Source organism: Clupea harengus, chromosome 22, assembly GCF_900700415.2.
Source record: "Clupea harengus chromosome 22, Ch_v2.0.2, whole genome shotgun sequence".
In the NCBI taxonomy this organism is placed as follows: domain Eukaryota; kingdom Metazoa; phylum Chordata; class Actinopteri; order Clupeiformes; family Clupeidae; genus Clupea; species Clupea harengus.
This window is the reverse complement of record NC_045173.1, coordinates 21,511,838-21,529,670: the sequence shown is the minus strand read 5'-3', so window position 1 is coordinate 21,529,670 and position 17,833 is coordinate 21,511,838. Positions and strand designations below refer to the sequence as shown.

Sequence of the window (17,833 nt, the reverse complement as noted above, 5' to 3'; positions counted from 1 at the left end):
TGGAACAGGAAGTCATGGTTGACCTCTTAAGAGTTCCTTATCAAACAGGTGAACTTAAAAATGTAAAACATGACTGGAAATATACTTCAGTTAGATTTTAATTATAAGATTTTTCTAGGGGTGCCAATAATTGTGGCACACATGTTTTGGGGAAAAATATTTATGTAATGTCAACAGTTTTTTTTTCTTTCAATAATTTTACTTCAATGAAAAGGTACGATTTTTGTGAATATTTTGAGTGAAAAACCAAGAGGATAAACAGCAAAGACATATTTTTTTATAGCCTGTTTTGCTCATATTCACTAGGGGTGCCAATAATTGCGGAGGGCACTGTATGTGTGATAGTAATAGTATGTGTGCAATATGGGCATAGTTTAGTTTAAGTAGTGCTAGTCAGTGGCAACAAGGCAATAGTGTAATGTTCAGGCATAGTGCCATAGTGTCTGTGTGAGTAGATGGGTAGTACAGTGTAGTATATGTGTGCATTGCTCAGTTGTCAAGCCAGGGGATGTTGGGAGGGAGCAAGATGTTTAGGAGCATGATTGCCTGAAGGAAGAAGCTGTTTTGCTGTCTGGTGGCTGGCCGGATGCTGCTGTATCTCCTGTCAGATATTTGAGCATTTGAGCTGGGTGGGTGGAGGTTCTTTGCAGGCTCTGCAAAGCAGGTGTTCTCAAGTATAACAGGAGAGAGGCCTAAAGAGGTTCTTCAAGTATAACAGGAGAGAGCCTAAAGGGGTTCTTCAAGTATAACAGGAGAGAGCCTAAAGAGGTTCTTCAAGTATAACAGGAGAGAGCCCAAAGAGGTTCTTCAAGTATAACAGGAGAGAGCCCAAAGAGGTTCTTCAAGTATAACAAGAGAGAGCCCAAAGAGGTTCTTCCTGTCTTCTGAACAGGCATGTGCACCACTATCTTGCAGTTTCACTCACCAGACAGTGATGAAGCTAGTCAGGATGCTCTGTAACAACCAGGCGTGGCCGCCTGCAGTGTGCACACCAAGCTTTTGTCTGTCTCCCACAGCAGAACCACAGTGGATGCAGTCACTGCAAGTCTGTCCTGAACTTGAAGTCAATAATCAGCTTCTTTGTCTCTTCCACACACAGAGACAGATTGTTGTTCTGACACCAATCCGTAAACCTCTCTGCCTCCTCTCTGTGTCATCATCATTGTTGATGTTGAGGCCCGCCACTGTTGTGCCATCTGCGAACCCGATGACGGCGTCACCACTCGTTTTGCTTTCCTCCCGCTATTTCTCCTCCTCTGCTCCATCCTTATCTGCTCTGCTCTGGTGTGTGTGTTTGCCTGCTGCGGTGCTGTGGTGCGGAGATTAGATGGTGCACACTACTGCCGTGCCCCCCCCCCCCCCCACTACTGCCGTGTGGAGCTAGACAGCTAATACTAATGTGTGTAGGATTTTCTTTCCCACAGTTCAACATGATTCATGATTCTATTTGATGTCCAGACAGGGTGTATTTATTTTTCTATTTATTTATTTTTTTTTGGGGGGGATTTGTGGCTGCAGAGCTTGTTGGAACCCGTTTTGTGAGATAATGATGTTGTTGAACTTTACACTATGTTATTATATGATATTCGTAATGCCTTGTGGGAATGTGGTAGAATGTGGTAATCTTGCTGTCCTTGGTTGTAGCCAGCGTAGTCTCAGCGGTATCCTGCATTATTTTCATGCGAGTTCCATGTTGTCATAATGTCTTCATGTGCCTTATGCAAGTAAATATAACGAATCAATTGAGCAAACCACAAGGGTTTGTCCTTGCAGGAAACTTAACTAATATAATTCTTGTTGACACTTCTGAATGTTCTGAAAAGTGATTACTTCCAAGCCGTTTGTTAGATGTGGAGTCAAATAAGCCGTGTCAAGAATTATTTACTATAATACTATAAAATGCAGTCTTTGCGTTGCAGTCAACATGCTGTTAGAGCCCTGCCCAAGCCCAGCTCTGGTAGGCCTCCAGCCCTAACTCACCTGACTGTCATACTCACACGCCTTTGAACACCTTCTGAATCAGGCTCGTTAGATTATGGTTGCTAATAAAACTGTGCTGGACGGCAGATCACCAAGAGGAGGGTTGAGCACCCAAACGCTAGAGTGCATGATTTTTACACTGCTGGTGTGTTTACCCATCATCCCCGTTTGTGTCCTCTTCAGGCCACCAAGAGCTTTGAGAGCCTGCTGATCCCTCAGCTGCCCGTCTCTCCTCCAGATGTGGAGGCCATGCGCATCTACCTGATCCTGTACGAGTGCCCCGCTCTGCAGGACTCAAAAAACTACATCTCCCTCACCATCCCTCTCGCCATGGCCATCCTCAGGCTCGACGCCAACCCCAGTAAAGTGCTAGGTAAACTTCCAGGCAGCCATTTTGACTCTTGGTGGTGACATTCTAGCTCTAGACCATGGTGATGTTGTGGCCCTTGAGAGTTGTAGTCCGTAGCGAATTCCAATGTTAATTGTCTCAGGTGCTAAGAGACACTGTTCCATTTCCTCTCTTCTAGATAACTGGTGGTCGCTGGTGGACGGTGAGGTCTTCTCCAGGCTGGTGGAAATGTACAAGAGCATAGTGGTGTTCCTGCTGACAGGAGGGAAAGCCCTTCTCATCCCTGCATTTCTGGAGAGTTACATTAGCGCTACGCTAAGACTCCTGGAAAAACTCCACAAGGTAATTCTGAGGCAAGAGCCTCAGTAAAGTTGGTGTTTCAGTTTTAAATGAATGAGAAACATTACTTGTGTCTTGAAAGTCGCCACCACATTGACATTGAAAACCGTGATGAGTATGTGCAATGAGTGAGTCTGTTTATTGAGACCGGCTGCTGGGGTGTTGATTCTATATATTTGCTCAGCCTGCTGCATCCTCATCTAGATGCTCTCTCCTTCTGTGGCAGGTGAACCTGAAAGCTCAGCATGTGGAGTATAATTGTTTCTACATCCCTGACATCACCAGCCTGGTGGACATCCAGGAGGACTACCTCAAGTGGTTTTTGAGCAAAGCTGAGATTGTAAGAACTACTTTTGTCTCTTCACTCTTTATTTGGGTTCCTGAACTCACCCTCATTCACTCTCTTTTCCTCCTTTCTCTCTCTCTCTCTCTCTCTCTCTCTCTTGCTCTCTCTCTCTTTCTCTCTCTATCTCTCTCTCTCTCTCTCTCTCTCTCTCTCTCTCTCTCTCTCTCTTGCTCACTCTCTCTTTCTCTGTCTCTCTAACACACTGTCTTGCTTTTCCTCTGACACACACATCATGTCATGTATTTTAAGGGAATTTTAAGTTAATGTTTGTTGCAGTGTTTTTCAAGGCTCTAGTCACAGTTGTGAAATGTAGACTCCCTTTGGAGTTTGGGGTATTTGTGGGGTTGTGTGTGGGTGTGTACACACATATTTCTTGGGTATGGTTGGAAATACTGCGGATTGGTTTTCCTAGGACTCAGCCAGTCTTCAGCTACAGTAGTCAACAGTAGGCACACCGTGGAATTTAGTGTGTGTGTGTGTGTGTGTGTGTGTGTGTGTGTGTGTGTGTGTGTGTGTGTGTGTGTCTCTCTCTCTCTCTCTCTCTCTCTCTCTCTCTCTCTCTCTCTCTCTCTCTCTCTCTCTCTCTCTCTCTGTGTCTGTGTGTGTGTGTGTGTGTGTGTGTGTGTGTGTGTGTGTGTGTGTGTGTGTGTGTTGGCCTGAGCGATGTCCTGATCTGAATCATGCGTCACATTGACACATTCTCTTTTTTCATTCTGTCTACAGAAAATGAGGACCCCTGCAGTACAGGTATGGGATATCAACCTTCTGATTTATTTTTGAAATAGGAACAGGAACAATTCAACCAGTTTACTAACCGAGTCTCTGATTCGGTGATTTTGTTTAAAATCCACAATCTTTGTTTAGCCTCAGCAATCATTGGCTTTTGGAGGCCAAACATCTGGTTTTGAGACTGCCATTATGATTTGAGAGCGCTCTCCCGATTTTCTGAGGAAGTGGAAGTGGAATTGTATGAAGTCCTAATTCCTCATGTGTTCAGTTAATGTAATGGCCATGAGACCGGTGTAAGTGGAATGGAATGGTAGATTGTCTCTAATGGAGCCTCTGTCTCTGTGTCCTTCAGAACTCTGTGACCCTCTGTGCCTACCCGTTCATATTGAACGCTAAAGCCAAGACAACCATGCTGCAAACGGACGCAGAGCTGCAAATGCAGGTGAAGGATCCTTCTGTGATTTGTCTGCAATTAATTAAAGGGTTCATTCAGCAAATGATGGCAAAGTATCACTGGCACATGTCTTACAAAATCTTTAAAATTTCAGCTAATATGTAAGTTGTGATGTGCATTCCATTTATTGACTGTCAGAGTCACAAACATCAAGAGTCATTCATTTTAGCTGATGTGTCAGATGTGTTGAAATAGTCTGCTAGTGGGTTGCTGCATTTCATAGAATATGTCTCTCTCTCTCTCTCTCTCTCTCTGTCTCTCTCTTCTGTCATTCTGTGTTTCTGTCCTTCCTCCTCCTCCTCCCCCGTGTGTGTGTGTGTGTGTGAGTGTGCTTGTGTGTGCGTGCTTGTGTGTGCGTGCTTGTGTGTGCGTGCTTGTGTGTGCGTGCTTGTGTGTGCGTGCTTGTGTGTGTGTGTGCACGGCGTGTGTGTGCCTATTGGGTTGGTAAGATGGCGGTGAGCGGTGCCAACCTGCACAACGTCTTCATGCTGCTGACGCTGGAGCCCCTGCTGGCACGCAACCCCTTCCTGGTGCTGCACGTCCGCCGCGACCACCTGGTCAGCGACGCGCTGCGAGAGCTCACCGTCTACTCTGACGTCGACCTCAAGAAGCCCCTAAAGGTCAGAGTTCAGGGGTCAGCGGTCTGCTGATCAGCGCCTAATACACATGGGTGTCAAACGATGCGCCGGTCAGTCAGGGAGGGGAGAGGCCAGCTCTTCTGTGTGACATAAGGAGAAGCAAAGTCTGCACGTTATGCAGCAAATCAGCACTGCTCAGAAAATGTCAAACTTGAATTTTTCCGTTTATAAGAAGTTGAAGTTCAGCACAGCTAACAGTATCGTATTACTCCAATACTGAGAGTGAAAAACTGGATTGGATACTTGATCATTTCAAGCACACATGAACAGGCTTTTGCACTCCCAGCTGCAGTGTAGTTATCCCAGAACAATAGAGTTTCTTAGGTTCTTACTGATATAGTGAGTAAACTTATTTTTTTGTACTCTGTGGCTATGGCACTACATTCCACTTCAAATAACGATTACCCATTTTAAATGTTAATAGCATTTTTGGTTTGTATAGGGACACTTCAGAGAGTGAGCAGTTGGCTGGCTAGGTTGCTCTCTGGCTGAGCTCTCCCTTCTTCCACTGCAGGTGATCTTTGATGGGGAGGAGGCTGTGGATGCGGGAGGAGTCACCAAGGAGTTCTTCCTGCTGCTGTTGAAGGAGCTGATGGACCCGGTCTATGGCATGTTCACGCACTACCCCGAGTCCAACCTGCTCTGGTTCTCTGACAAGGTTGGTGGTGTGCACTGGACAAACATGAGTTAATATGCATTTGTACACTGTTATCCTGTGGATGCACCTTTGGGGTGGGCAAGATGAAGACTGATTAATCCTTAAGTATTCACATTTAACTCTCAAAAGAAGGCAGCCATGTTGCAGACCTGTGCTGGGTTGGTTAATGTTCCTGTTAAATGGAGATCTCCTTTAGAATGAATAGTGTGGAAGGTTGTCTGCTTTGTATTGGGAGCAGGTCATTCTTCCTGATCCTCAAGCTTTAGATATTTTGCTCTAACCAATGGGATAGATACTGCTGTAGAGCAGAAGAAACCTTGAGCAAAAACATGGCTCAAAAAAGGTGAAACCCCTCAGCTTCAGACTAGCTAGTATTATTGCTTAGGTCTAATTAGCCTGTTATAGATGTGTAGGTTGTTCCAATCAGACACATTATGCAGATACATGACATCTGATATTCCTGTGTTTCAGTGGCATACTACATGCATGTTACAGCTGTGTGAATATTCTGTTGCGATATATAATATGGATATTGGAATAATGTATGTAGGCCTTGCTCTGCCTGTCGTGTCAGATTGAATCAATGTAAAGCTAAAAGTAGATAACATTCACTGCCAGAGCCAGACACAATTTCTCATATGTATTCCCCCTCACACGTGTACATTTGATTCTCATGTCATTCACAATGAATAGGTAATGTGGGTTAGAGTGGGGAGACACTAGACTGTTTGGATACTTGTGTTCCACTTTTATGAAAGGACAAGTTTGATAGAAAACCCAAACACAGACACAGATAGTTTTGTCTATAGCGGGTCACTGATGTTTTGGAAATGTGTCGTTGTGTCTGACTGACACACATTGTTGCTGAGTCCTGCCCTCCCTCATAGGAGTTGTTTATTAATGGAGAACAGAGCCCCCATGGCCTTCATGTGCAGCACAGTTTCATGTGTTTACTGTTCCTTTTTAATCACTCTTAGCCCTCTGGCTTCAGGTTACCATACCGACGCTCTCGGGTGATGAGTTCAAGGTGAAGGCACGTGAATGTCAACCTTTTTACGTAATGTTTGCAAAGCAGCATCTAATGTAGGGCCTGTTGCGTTTAGCTTAGATAGGCTTTTTTTTCCCCCAAGAGAAATGACCCGTGTTCAGCATTAACTGAAGCGTGATGGCACTGGGAACATCGACGTGTGCCAAACAAGGCACCTGTGGGAAACATGCCGCCCGTCTCTCCCTGAGCACTGGTGCTCTCACCTCCTCATTCAGCTCCCATGTTATGATGATTTAGTCCATGTGGGCCGGGTTCCCAGGCAGGGATTAGGGCTTGGGTCGGAATATATTGCTTTTTCACCAGAGATTCCACATGCCGAGCCAAATGCAGTGCAGAGCTTGGCCTAATGTTTGTCCGGGACAACGCCTTTTGAAATGATACCTCAGAGTCAGTCTTTTACAAGTTGTTACATATTTCTCACTGAGTATTCACTACTCCTTGAAATAGCTACTAACTTTTAAATATTTGTTTTGCATTGCCTGTGACGTTGATTGTGAAAATCCTTAAATATCGAGTCAATAGAATGAGGTTGTCAGATGGTAGATGAATTTTCTGACTGCAACTTTCTCTGCTTTATGGCACACAGTGTTTTGTTGAGCACAACTGGTTCCATTTGATCGGGATTATCTGCGGCCTGGCCATCTACAACTCCACGGTGGTGGACCTGCACTTCCCAATGGTGCTCTACAAGAAGCTTCTAGACGTTTTCCCCACCCTTCAGGACCTGAAGGAACTGTCTCCTACTGAGGGCAGGTACTGGAACACAGCAACACTAACCACAGGTTGGAGGTGCAGTCATAGAAACACAAGCATAGAAAACATTACATAGGAGCTGATCCCACTCTCTGAGAATTATGTTTTAACATTTACCAAAACCCAAAATACCGTAACTACCATTTGGTCAGTACATATCATATTACTCATGGCTGGTCATTTGGTCAAAGATCCGATGGTGTATCCATTTGTTGATCACAGCAGTGAGGGATTGTGTGTGTGTGTGTGTGTGTGTGTGTGTCTGTGTGTGTGTGTGTGTCTGTGTGTGTGTGTGTGTGTGTGTGTAAAAATGCCAGGCCTGGAGTCAGTCTGAGGGTTGAAATAAGCAGGGAGTTGAGAAGGCGAGCATGTTCAACGCCACCTCATCTGTGACCAGAGCGTGCTGTCTCTCTCCCCATGTACCTTCTTCTTATGTAACAGGGGTTTTTACATAACACTAAATGAGCTGTTGTCTGCTCCACAGCACGTTTTCTCAGCCCGGCCATGCGCTGGCTTAGTGATTGGGGCGTAATTGTGTGCAGATGTGCCCTCAGCAGAGGAAGGGTGTAATTAGCGCCTGCTTGAAAGCACAGCCTCCTGTGGGGATGGGTTGGTGGAGCACGTGTGCATGTTCTTTGGCTTTTGTCTGGATGACAGAAAAAACAGCTTGTGATTAACAAAGTTGTTTGTGGTTGTTGGTCTTGGATAGTAAGGAAAAGGGGAACGAAAGATGGATTCTGTTTATTTGTGTGTGAGTGTGTGTGTGTGTTTTGTCTGTGTGTCTGTATGGACCATGCAGTTTAGAAACTGAAAGTACTATATTGATCAAATATAGCCTATATATCCCAAATATCCCTCAAAACTGACTCACAAAAACAAAGAAAGACCTAATGAGAGTGCCAGTGTGTAGTAGTAGTACAGCTTGACCAAGAGACGCGTTATTTCCTTGCATGACTCGTGCATGGTCTAAAACCCTTCTCTTTTACCTGTGTTCAGCACCGTTCCCCTACCTGGCTACCTAAAAGCCTCACCCTTTTCCTGCTCATTAGACATGTGTGATTAGTAGATGAATAGGCCAAATGTGTCTACTAAATCATCTCCCAAGCAATAACATTATCAATAATAACACATAGAGTATGGTTCATCAGTAGCTACATTTTCTAGGCTTGTTAAGGATAAGCCTAAATGTCGGCACTTAACGAAACATTACAAAATGGTTCCAGAATCTGGTTTAATCTTTGAATACTGCATACCAAATTAATCCCGGTTAATTAAACGAGTTGGTTTTAAATGTAAGTACCGTAAATTGAAATTATTCCATGTTTGGTTAAGTCTCCCTCACTCTGTCGCTGTTCAAGCTCTGCTGTGTCGGGTTAGAACATTCTGGACGTTGTGCCTTGTGTAGTGTAGAGAGTATGAGAAGACTCTTGGCTTGGACTCTTTGCCTGAGTCTGCAGTCTCAGATTTCTTTTCCACTATGGCATTGGAGGAGTGCAGAGAGCCTTTTTTAGCCCCTATGAACATTAAGGTTGGGAATAGAAAAATGGAATGAGGGTTGGCGGAGTCTAACTTTCAGTGTAGATACAGGAGACAGAATATATATATTAGTGATGTAGATAAAAAAAAATACTATATTTAGTGTGTATATATATATATATATATATATAAAAAAAAATATATATATATATATATATATATATTTACAATACTTTTAGATACAATAAATAGAATACAAATACAATTTAAGATAGAGCTCTAACTGCTTTTCTTTCTTGATCTTCTCCCCCACCCCACCTTCCTCCTCTCCACCCCAGGAGTCTCCAGCAGCTTGTGGACTATGAGGGAGATGACATTCAGGAGACCTTCTGTCTGAACTTTGCGGTGAGTCCCTTTAACTCCACTAGCACAACCACCTCCCTCAGCTCCACTCTGCTGCCCAAACTGCAGTACTGCCCTCTCATACCATAGCGGCCCCCTTGCAATACCCTCACCTGCTTTGCTACTCTTTTAGTCTGTAACACCCCCCCCCCCCCCCCCCCCCCCCTCTTTGAGTGACATTCTGCTACCCCTGCACCAGGCCTCTACATAGCTGAAGTGCCCCCTACAAAAAGAAACGGATCCCTCAAACATCTCTGGGGAAACCCTTCAAGCCTCAGGCTGCTGTCTTACGGGAAATGTTTCAGACGTATATGGCACCAGTTGTGCAACAAACATTTCCAGAAAAAGCCTGGAGATCAGAGGCCAGTCATCTCCCTGTTTAATGAGTCAGCTTTCTGCTCTCAGTCTCCAGCTGTAAACATCTACTGGTTCCAGTAGAGATGTGGAAATCTTCATTCCGAACAGCGTTCACTCATTCGGCTTTTATCCAAAGCGGGGCGGAGTGCGGTTCAAAGGTGACGGTTCAAATGTGTGGTGTGCCAATCAGAACGTCTGAGCCTGGCACTCTAGCATGAAGACGTGTGGCACTGCCACCGAAGCATGTCATTAACCCAATTATCGGGGCTCTCAGTCCTCCCACCTGGCTAGCAAGCCTGGAGGTGATCTGTTGGCAGATAAACTAAGGCAGAGGCAGGTGAGTTGTCTATGTAAAGGTCTTTGCTGCAAAGTGGTTAATGGAGATTTAACTTGACCATGCAACAGTTGCGAGACCGCTGCTGCTGAACTGTTCCAGAAAGGCAGCCACCTTAGAATTCTGGGTAAAGGAAAGAGCAAGTCTGACATTCATCTTCAGTAGTACATGAGACTAGAGACTAGCAGACTATGGCAGAGGTGAAAGATAGTGGGCCAAATGTATCACTCTTTGTGTACAACTTGCTCTAGAACCATGAGAGGTTTTCCGCACAACATACGCCCAATCTCTTCATAAATCTGAAAGTGAGCCTAAAATCATTTTTGGAGAAAGCAAGAAAGAGAGACAGTGTCCGAACAAGAGACTGAACGAGAGAGTCTCTGACTGGCATTTACTTATTGGCGAGAGCTAAAAGAGACAGAAGGATGCAAATCAGATGCCGAGCTGGCCTTCTTTCTTTTGGACTAGTCAGTAATAACAAATTAGCTGTCTGGCTATGTCTTGTGTTGCGTTTGCTTGATGTTTGGCTGTGTTAGGAAAGTTGTCAACTCTAGTTTTTATTATAAATATCCCTGCCAATGTTATTTATGAAGGAATGTGACATGATAGATAGATGGATACTTTATTAATCCCGAGGGAAATTTAGGTAACACTGGACTGTATTCCTATGGACTGTAACCTTAACAGTGTGATCCCTGTCTTGCAGATATATGCAGTTTTTCCAGATGCCTAAAGTATCCGTCTCCAACATCCAAATAAATACATTTATCTCACGGCAATACGTTTGATCAGTCTTCGTCAGTCTAAGCCCTGGAAAACCTAACTCGGCTAGCGTGTAATAAATCACACTGTCCAATGTAGATTATGCAAAATATGTACCTTTATCATGTTGCCAACAACATTTTATTAGATTACACATAATCCACATTCAAACGCTTAGAAAACAATGTATATTCAACAGAACTAAAAATAGTTATTCTTTGGTTTTGTTAGCATTCATCTCCAATGTCGCAATAAATAAAACAGTCATATTTGTGTAAAATCTTGTAATATTACTCTATCTTGTCAGTCAACATGCTTCTTTAGCTTCTAATGTTGTATTTGTTGACAAGCTGAAGAATAAAGTATGTGTACCACTGTCCATAAGGGGGTCTCAAATCGCAATTTATTTATTTAAGACAGTGGTGTAAAAACGTGAACTATACGTGAACCAGGTCGTTGTGCTACAACATTTCTAAATGCAATGGAGGAGTCTCAAATAAATCACTACATTTGAGTATTGCTTTAATGTATGTTTTTGTTTTTCGTTATGAAACTGATCATTCTCTCTTGGTGCCTGTAGTTCAGTATGAGTGTACAGTCAATTACACTGTGAACCTGACAATGCTGCAAAACAAATCTTATCAGCCTCCATACTGTTAAATATACCTTAAACCTTAAATATACCTTCTTTCTTTCTGTCTGTCTCCAGATCACCAGGGAGTATTATGGGCTGACAGAGGTCAAAGAGCTGGTTCCAGGAGGAGAGGGCATCATGGTGGACAAGTCCAACAGGTGTGTGTGGACAGAGACACAGAAGTGCCTTACTGACTAAAGCATGCAGTGGAGAAATACATGACCCAAATACCAGAGGTGTCAGAGGTGTCATGCTCCAAATGGTTTGAAATCCTAAAAAAAAAGAAATCCCCATGTTTTACTCTGCATTTTAGCATTTTAAAATCTGTCTGATGGATTTATGGAGGAGAGAGAGAGAGAGAGAGAGAGAGAGAGAGAGAGAGAGAGAGAGAGAGAGAGAGAGAGAGAGAGAGAGAGAGAGAGAGAGAGAGAGAGAGAGAGAGAGAGAGAGAGAGAGAGAGAGAGAGAGAGAGAGAGAGAGAGAGAGAGAGAGAGAGAGAGAGAGAGAGTGTGTGTTCCCTGTGCTGTGCTGCCATGAAAGCACTAAGAGAATGTGTCTGGGACAGATTGGACCTTCCAAAAAAAAAAAAAAAAGCTTACACACACAAAACACAAACTATCTCTTTCCCTCTGTCTTTCTTTCTCACTCACACACACACCCATAAATACCCTCAATAAATACACATATCACTCTTTTCCTAACAGTGACATGCATGCTGCCATTTAAATGCACCTAGCCCCACACATGCACACACACACACACACACACACACACACAGGGACAAACTGGACCACCCCGCTCCACAAATCCACAACGAGCGCATTATTATTTTTCATTCCATTTGGTCTCAGGGCCAAATCCTCAGGGGCATCACACCAGACAGAGAGTCTGTGTGCCTGTGTGTCTGTGTGTCTGCGTTGCCTGTGTGTCTGTGTATGTGTGTGTATGTGTCTGTGTGTGTCCTGCCAACTTGTGATCATTTGAATTTCATACCAAGATGGGACATTTTGCTTTTTGCATTTGTGGAAAGCCAAAGTGTGTATGTGTTTGTGTCACTGTCATTCGCAAGAGATGAGAAAAGAACAAGAGGGGAGGGAGGGAGAGGGAGAGAGGGAGGGAGGGAGGGAGAGAGAAAGGGGAGGGAGGGAGCTGGGGAGGGGGGAGCTGGGGAGGGGGGGGGGGGGAGTGGAGAGGTAGTAGAGAGGTAGTAGAGGAGTTGATGGGTCAGGTTTGCACTCCAGCCCAGCAGTATGGGAAGCCGGACAGGTGTCCAACCCTCTTGGGCACAGTGAGGCTTCATCATAGTTCTCTCTCGCACACACGCGCACACACACACACACACACACACACACACACACACACACACACACACACACACACACACACACACACAGCCTTGACTCTGCCATCTGATTTGTTATAGAGATTACATGCCTTTAAGACAAGGCCAGATTATCAATCCTAATACACTTTTCAGCTGTGTGTGTGTGTGTGTGTGTGGGTGGGTGGGTGGATTAAGTTGCTTGGTGTGACATGCGGTGGACACAGGCCGATGTCTGGAGCTTGTCCCCTGCTTGTGAGAGCAGCTTGCACATGACCCGATAAGAGTGAGTGAGTGAGTGAGTGAGTGAGTGGGAGGAGTTTAACTGCTGTTTTGCCTCATCCTCGTCACACAGGCAGCTTCATAAATGAAAGACCACTGACATGTAGGGGACTGGGGACTACAAGAGAAGATACTTCAGTTCTCAAAGCCCAGAGAGAAAGACAGAAATGTCCCCTCTATTAGAGCGCCCAGAATAGTGGAAGAGTACCCTGGGGGTGTGTGTGTGTGTGTGTGTGTGTGTGTCTGTGTGTGTGTCTGTGTGTGTGCGCTCTCCATTACGTGGATAGCAGCGATATAGACCTCTCAGGCAAGGAGCACACAATCAAAGCTAGATATGTTATCTCAAGTAGAGGAAAAAGGGGCGAGATGTGAGTGTGTGTGTGTGTGTGAGTACGTGCCCCACGTGTGTGTGTGTGTGTGTGTGTGTGTGTGTGTGTGTGTGTGTGTGTGTGTGTGTGTGTGTGTGTGTGTGTGTGTGTGTGTGTGTGTGTGTGTGTTATTTACCTTCCTCAACACCAGGAGGATTTTTCATGCAAATGACCTGTGTCAGTGCACTTGCGCCAATGTATGCAAGTGTGTGTGTGTGTGTGTGTCTGTGTTTGTTTACATGCCTGTGTGTATTCCCTCCCCAGAATGGAGTTTGTGTCTGCGTACCTGCGCTACGTGTTTGTGGACTCGGTGCAGGAGCTCTACGCAGCCTTCTCCAGTGGCTTCCTGAAGGTGTGTGGGGGGAAGATCCTCTCCCTCTTTCAGCCCTGCGAGCTCATGGCCATGGTAGTGGGCAACTGCAATTACAACTGGGAGGAGATGGAGAAGGTAAGCAACAACACAACACAATACAACACAACACAATACAACACAACACAACACAACACAACACAATACAACGCAGAGCAGAGCAGAGCAGTGGCCGCTCCATAGACAGAAACATATGCCTTCATGCTACACACATATCCCAGTCACATGTGCATATAGGGGGTTTCAGGCCCTGGGCTCTGTAAAGCACCTTGAGACCATTTGATTGTTTTGGCCGTTATGTAAGTACAATTGAATTGAATTGGATAAGCTGATGAGTGGCGAGACACACATAATAGAGAATTGTTAGGAAGCATCCATGACTCGGCCCACTTGAGGGAACCTCACGGCAGGTAGCAGAACTCCTGTTCCACATGGAGGCTGCCGAATAAGCCACCCCCCTCACTAATCCTGTCAGTGGGCTTTTCTCTGGCAGACAGAGTTCACAGCCAGACCAGACACTCACATGCGCTCAGACTCCTGACAGCCTCAGCTCACCTCTCCTCTACTCTCTCTCTTCTCTCTCTCTCTTCTCTCTCCTTCCCTCTTCTCTCTCCTTCCCTCTACTCTCTCCCTCTTCTCTCTCCTTCCCTCTACTCTCTCTCTTCTCTCTCTCCTTCCCTCTACTCTCTCTCTTCTCTCTCCCTCTCTCCTCTCTCTTCTCTCCTCTTATCTCTCCCCTCTCTTCTCTCTCTCCTTCCCTCTACTCTCTCTCTTCTCTCTCTCTCTCCTCTCTCTTCTCTCCTCCTATCTCTCCCCTCTCTCTCTCTCTCACTCTTCTTTCTCTCTCTTCTCTCCTCTCTCCCTTCTCTCTCTTCTGTCCTCTCCTTTCTCCCTTCTTTTTCTCTCTCTCTCTCCTCTCTATCTTCTCTCTCCTCTCCTCCTCTCTCCTATTCTTTCCTTTTCTCCTTTCTATCTTAGTAGACCAAGGAATCTTGGTTTGTCCTTTTCTTCTCCTCTCCTTCACCAAGGTTACAGTCAGAGCTCTGAGTGGAGATTTACTTCTTGTCTAGCTTCCATCAACCTCACTCAGGCCCATAATACTTGCTTAAATGTGTATATCTATGTTTTTTATAACCTACATCTTGCCAATAAGATCCAATAGGCTCTGACTGTATATGAATGTATGTTTTACTGTCTAGTTCATATATTTGAGGAAATGGTCCCAGTGATGACATTCACTGCCTTATTGCTCCAGGGGTTGGTACACAAACCATTAAGAAGAACACGTACACAAGCAAGCACAGTCACTAGGCACACACACACACACACACACACACACACACACACACACAAGTCTCATAAACTTTGATCTCTTTTACGAGCTGGGACAAACAAGGACGCGCTTCTTCACCATGGCTACTCTCCTCCGCATCCTCCTCCCGCAGCACCAGAGCGTTGCTATGGCAATGCCAGTCATCGCCATTGCTGTGGGTTTCTGTTGCCACGGACACACAGGGAAACGGGAAACCCGAAATTAGTGTTGGCGCCGGGCGGTGGGAGAGTTGATTCAGAGCTGCTGGTTGAGGAGGGAGGTCTGAGGCTGGGCTGGGCTGGGCTGAGAGGAGAGGAGACCCTGTGGGGAGGGTAACCAGAGAGGGATGCCCAGGCAGGGGGCCGCCCCGCCCCGCCTGCCCTCAGCTGAGGGGACGTGCGGTTGGACGTGTAGCCTAGCACGTAATTGTGGAGCTTGCGAGGCCCCATGTTGCGTAAGGGAAGAAGGGTGCTGTGAGTCTTTTGTGTCAGCTCTTCCAGGGAACGTTTTCTTTTTTTTTCTTTCCCGCTTCTGTGTTTTTTTTTTTTTTTCACAGCACTGTATTGAATCTTGGAAGTCACACACACACACACACACAAAGTCATGGGTGCCTCACCAGACCATTTATCATGGACACCCTCGCCAGTCACACTTAAGTCTTCTCACATTAAAACACAAGGGCATACACACACACACACACACACACACACACACACACACACACACACATTCTTGTCGTTCACACACTAGTGATAGAAATCCCACGGGTCTCTTCCAGTAGAAGAGTGTCTCTGTCATATAGTAGCCCGCATTCTCACTCAGTGTGGGCCTGTACCGCACCTGCATCTTACCGCACCTTCATCTTCATGCAAGTCACCATGTATACACCATGCTTATCTACCCATCTCTTTTGTTTTTCTCAGAATGCTGTTTATAAGGGCGAGTACTCGCCGTCCCACCCAACCGTGCGCATGTTCTGGGAGGTGTTCCACGAGTTTCCACTGGAGAAGAAAAAGAAGTTCTTATGTAAGAGTGGTTCCACGCATGATCAGCTCCGAGATTTATGACTCTTTTGCTCTAAAGTTACAGAATGGTGTCAGGGGTTCTGGGCAGAGGTCCTCCACATAGTTCACGACATGCTACTTCTGACGCTCGACAGCGATACAGTTTTAGACCTGATGCCTTCACTGCAATGGGAATGCTGAAATCTCAATTTTGTACGAACATCATAGGAGCATCAAGGGTTCAGCTAAATTAATGGATTTTTATTTGTGTATTATAATCAGTCTACAAATGAGCAGGCACATCTAGCAACCCTCTCGTGTTGGTGACAAAGCTAGTAGAGCTCTTTTAGTTCTTTAGCTTCTTCACATTCAGCACACTGAGGCTGGTTGGTGGTTAAAGGTATCTGTGTGTTCTCTCCCGGCGCTCCAGTGTTCCTGACTGGCAGCGACCGTATCCCCATCCACGGCATGGCCAGCCTGCACATCGCCATCCAGTCCACCTCGGCCGACGAGCACTACCTGCCGGTGGCACACACCTGCTACAACCTGCTGGACATGCCCTGCTACCGCACCAAAGAAACGCTGTGCCGTCGCCTCACCCAGGCCGTGGAGCAGTACGAGGGCTTCAGCCTGGTGTGACGGCCCGGCCTCCGGGACTCCGTGGACGGGGCCTGAAGCTGGGATCTCGGTAGTGCTGAGAAAGGCGGAGGAGCTTCTCCGCCACGTCACTAATGCTGCACTTTAACCAACACCACCAAAAGACAAGAGGGGTGGTGGGTGGGACTGACGTGGGGGAGCCTGTGGACGATATAGAGAGAGTTATAGAGGTGTGGGAACCTGTGGACCATATGGAGAGAGTTCTAGATAGCAACCTTGGCTAAGCACCTACAGAGAATACTGAGGAAAGTGATTCTTTTTGGTATTTTTTTTTTTTATGAGCTTTAATTTACATATGATTGAGATGCACATACTTATTAATACAACAGTTCTTATAGAGGATCCCAAATTCCTTTTATTTGTTTCTCCCTGTGGGTGGTTGCCATCTTAGACACAGAAATAGTTAAACAGAAATGTTTAACAACCCCTTCCAATCCTTGACCCTTTACATACACATTGTAAATAAAATGGAGGGTTTGGAATCCAACCTTGGGGGTTTTGTTTTTCCACTAATGATCTTATCAGCTAATTTATTGAGCCTCGTGATGTCATAATTGTTTTTGTTCTGTTCCCTCTTGGAAAGGACCGTGTGTGTTAGGTGAGGGTCTGGTTAGGCTTAAGGGTTGGGGCACTGAGGACATTGAAACTGCTGATGAATCGTTTCAGCTGGATTTCACAGAATTATCCCAGAATCCCCTCCTACTGTAACCCTTGACCTCAGGTCAGTGATCCCTGTGCATCATGTCTACCATTAGTGCAGCCAGCTGCTCTGGGATCAAGCTGCACAGACAGCACAGATTGCAGATGATGACGATGACGACGACAACGATGTAGAACAGTCCTTTAGCCAATGGCACCAGACTGGCTCTTTGAAGGGCTGAGACCCAGAGAACAGGCTGCTGTTTTTAATCATATTTGTTCTTCCTGTGTTTGGCACCGTAGTTGTTCCGGCTTTTGGGGGGGATTAATGAGTTCAGTGTATCCCCAGTTCGCATTTAGCAGCCTTTTTGCCTTCAGTACAGTGAGCCACTGGAAAACCTACATCATGATGATTTGGGGGAAAGAAGCCTAGGGTGTCTTTCTTTTTGTACTTTATAATAAGTGTGCATGTAAGCGTGTTGTTGGGAGTGAAAGCTCAGCCTGCTCGTATGATATATATATATAAAACAAATCCAAATAATTAACAAAATACACACACACAAACACATAAACACCTTAAGGTATATATATATATATGTGTGTGTGTGTGTGTGTGTGTGT

At 45.4% G+C, this 17,833-nt stretch overlaps 1 protein-coding gene across 2 annotated transcripts in view; it reads left to right on the top strand.

Moving 5' to 3' along the window:
• herc3 (HECT and RLD domain containing E3 ubiquitin protein ligase 3) overlaps positions 1 to 17,055 on the top strand; it is a 33,755-nt gene extending 16,700 nt beyond the window's left edge. For both annotated transcript variants that reach the window (XM_012818890.3, XM_031559310.2), the window contains 13 exons: positions 2,164 to 2,353; positions 2,508 to 2,671; positions 2,895 to 3,008; positions 3,738 to 3,761; positions 4,096 to 4,185; positions 4,647 to 4,817; positions 5,350 to 5,493; positions 7,128 to 7,294; positions 9,109 to 9,175; positions 11,335 to 11,417; positions 13,495 to 13,678; positions 15,836 to 15,938; positions 16,347 to 17,055. In XM_012818890.3, coding sequence (XP_012674344.2) covers positions 2,164 to 2,353; positions 2,508 to 2,671; positions 2,895 to 3,008; positions 3,738 to 3,761; positions 4,096 to 4,185; positions 4,647 to 4,817; positions 5,350 to 5,493; positions 7,128 to 7,294; positions 9,109 to 9,175; positions 11,335 to 11,417; positions 13,495 to 13,678; positions 15,836 to 15,938; positions 16,347 to 16,555 — 1,710 coding nt within the window. In that variant the 3' untranslated portion in view covers positions 16,556 to 17,055. The remainder of the gene's footprint in view (positions 1 to 2,163; positions 2,354 to 2,507; positions 2,672 to 2,894; positions 3,009 to 3,737; positions 3,762 to 4,095; positions 4,186 to 4,646; positions 4,818 to 5,349; positions 5,494 to 7,127; positions 7,295 to 9,108; positions 9,176 to 11,334; positions 11,418 to 13,494; positions 13,679 to 15,835; positions 15,939 to 16,346) is intronic.
• The last annotated feature ends 778 nt before the right edge of the window (positions 17,056 to 17,833 follow it).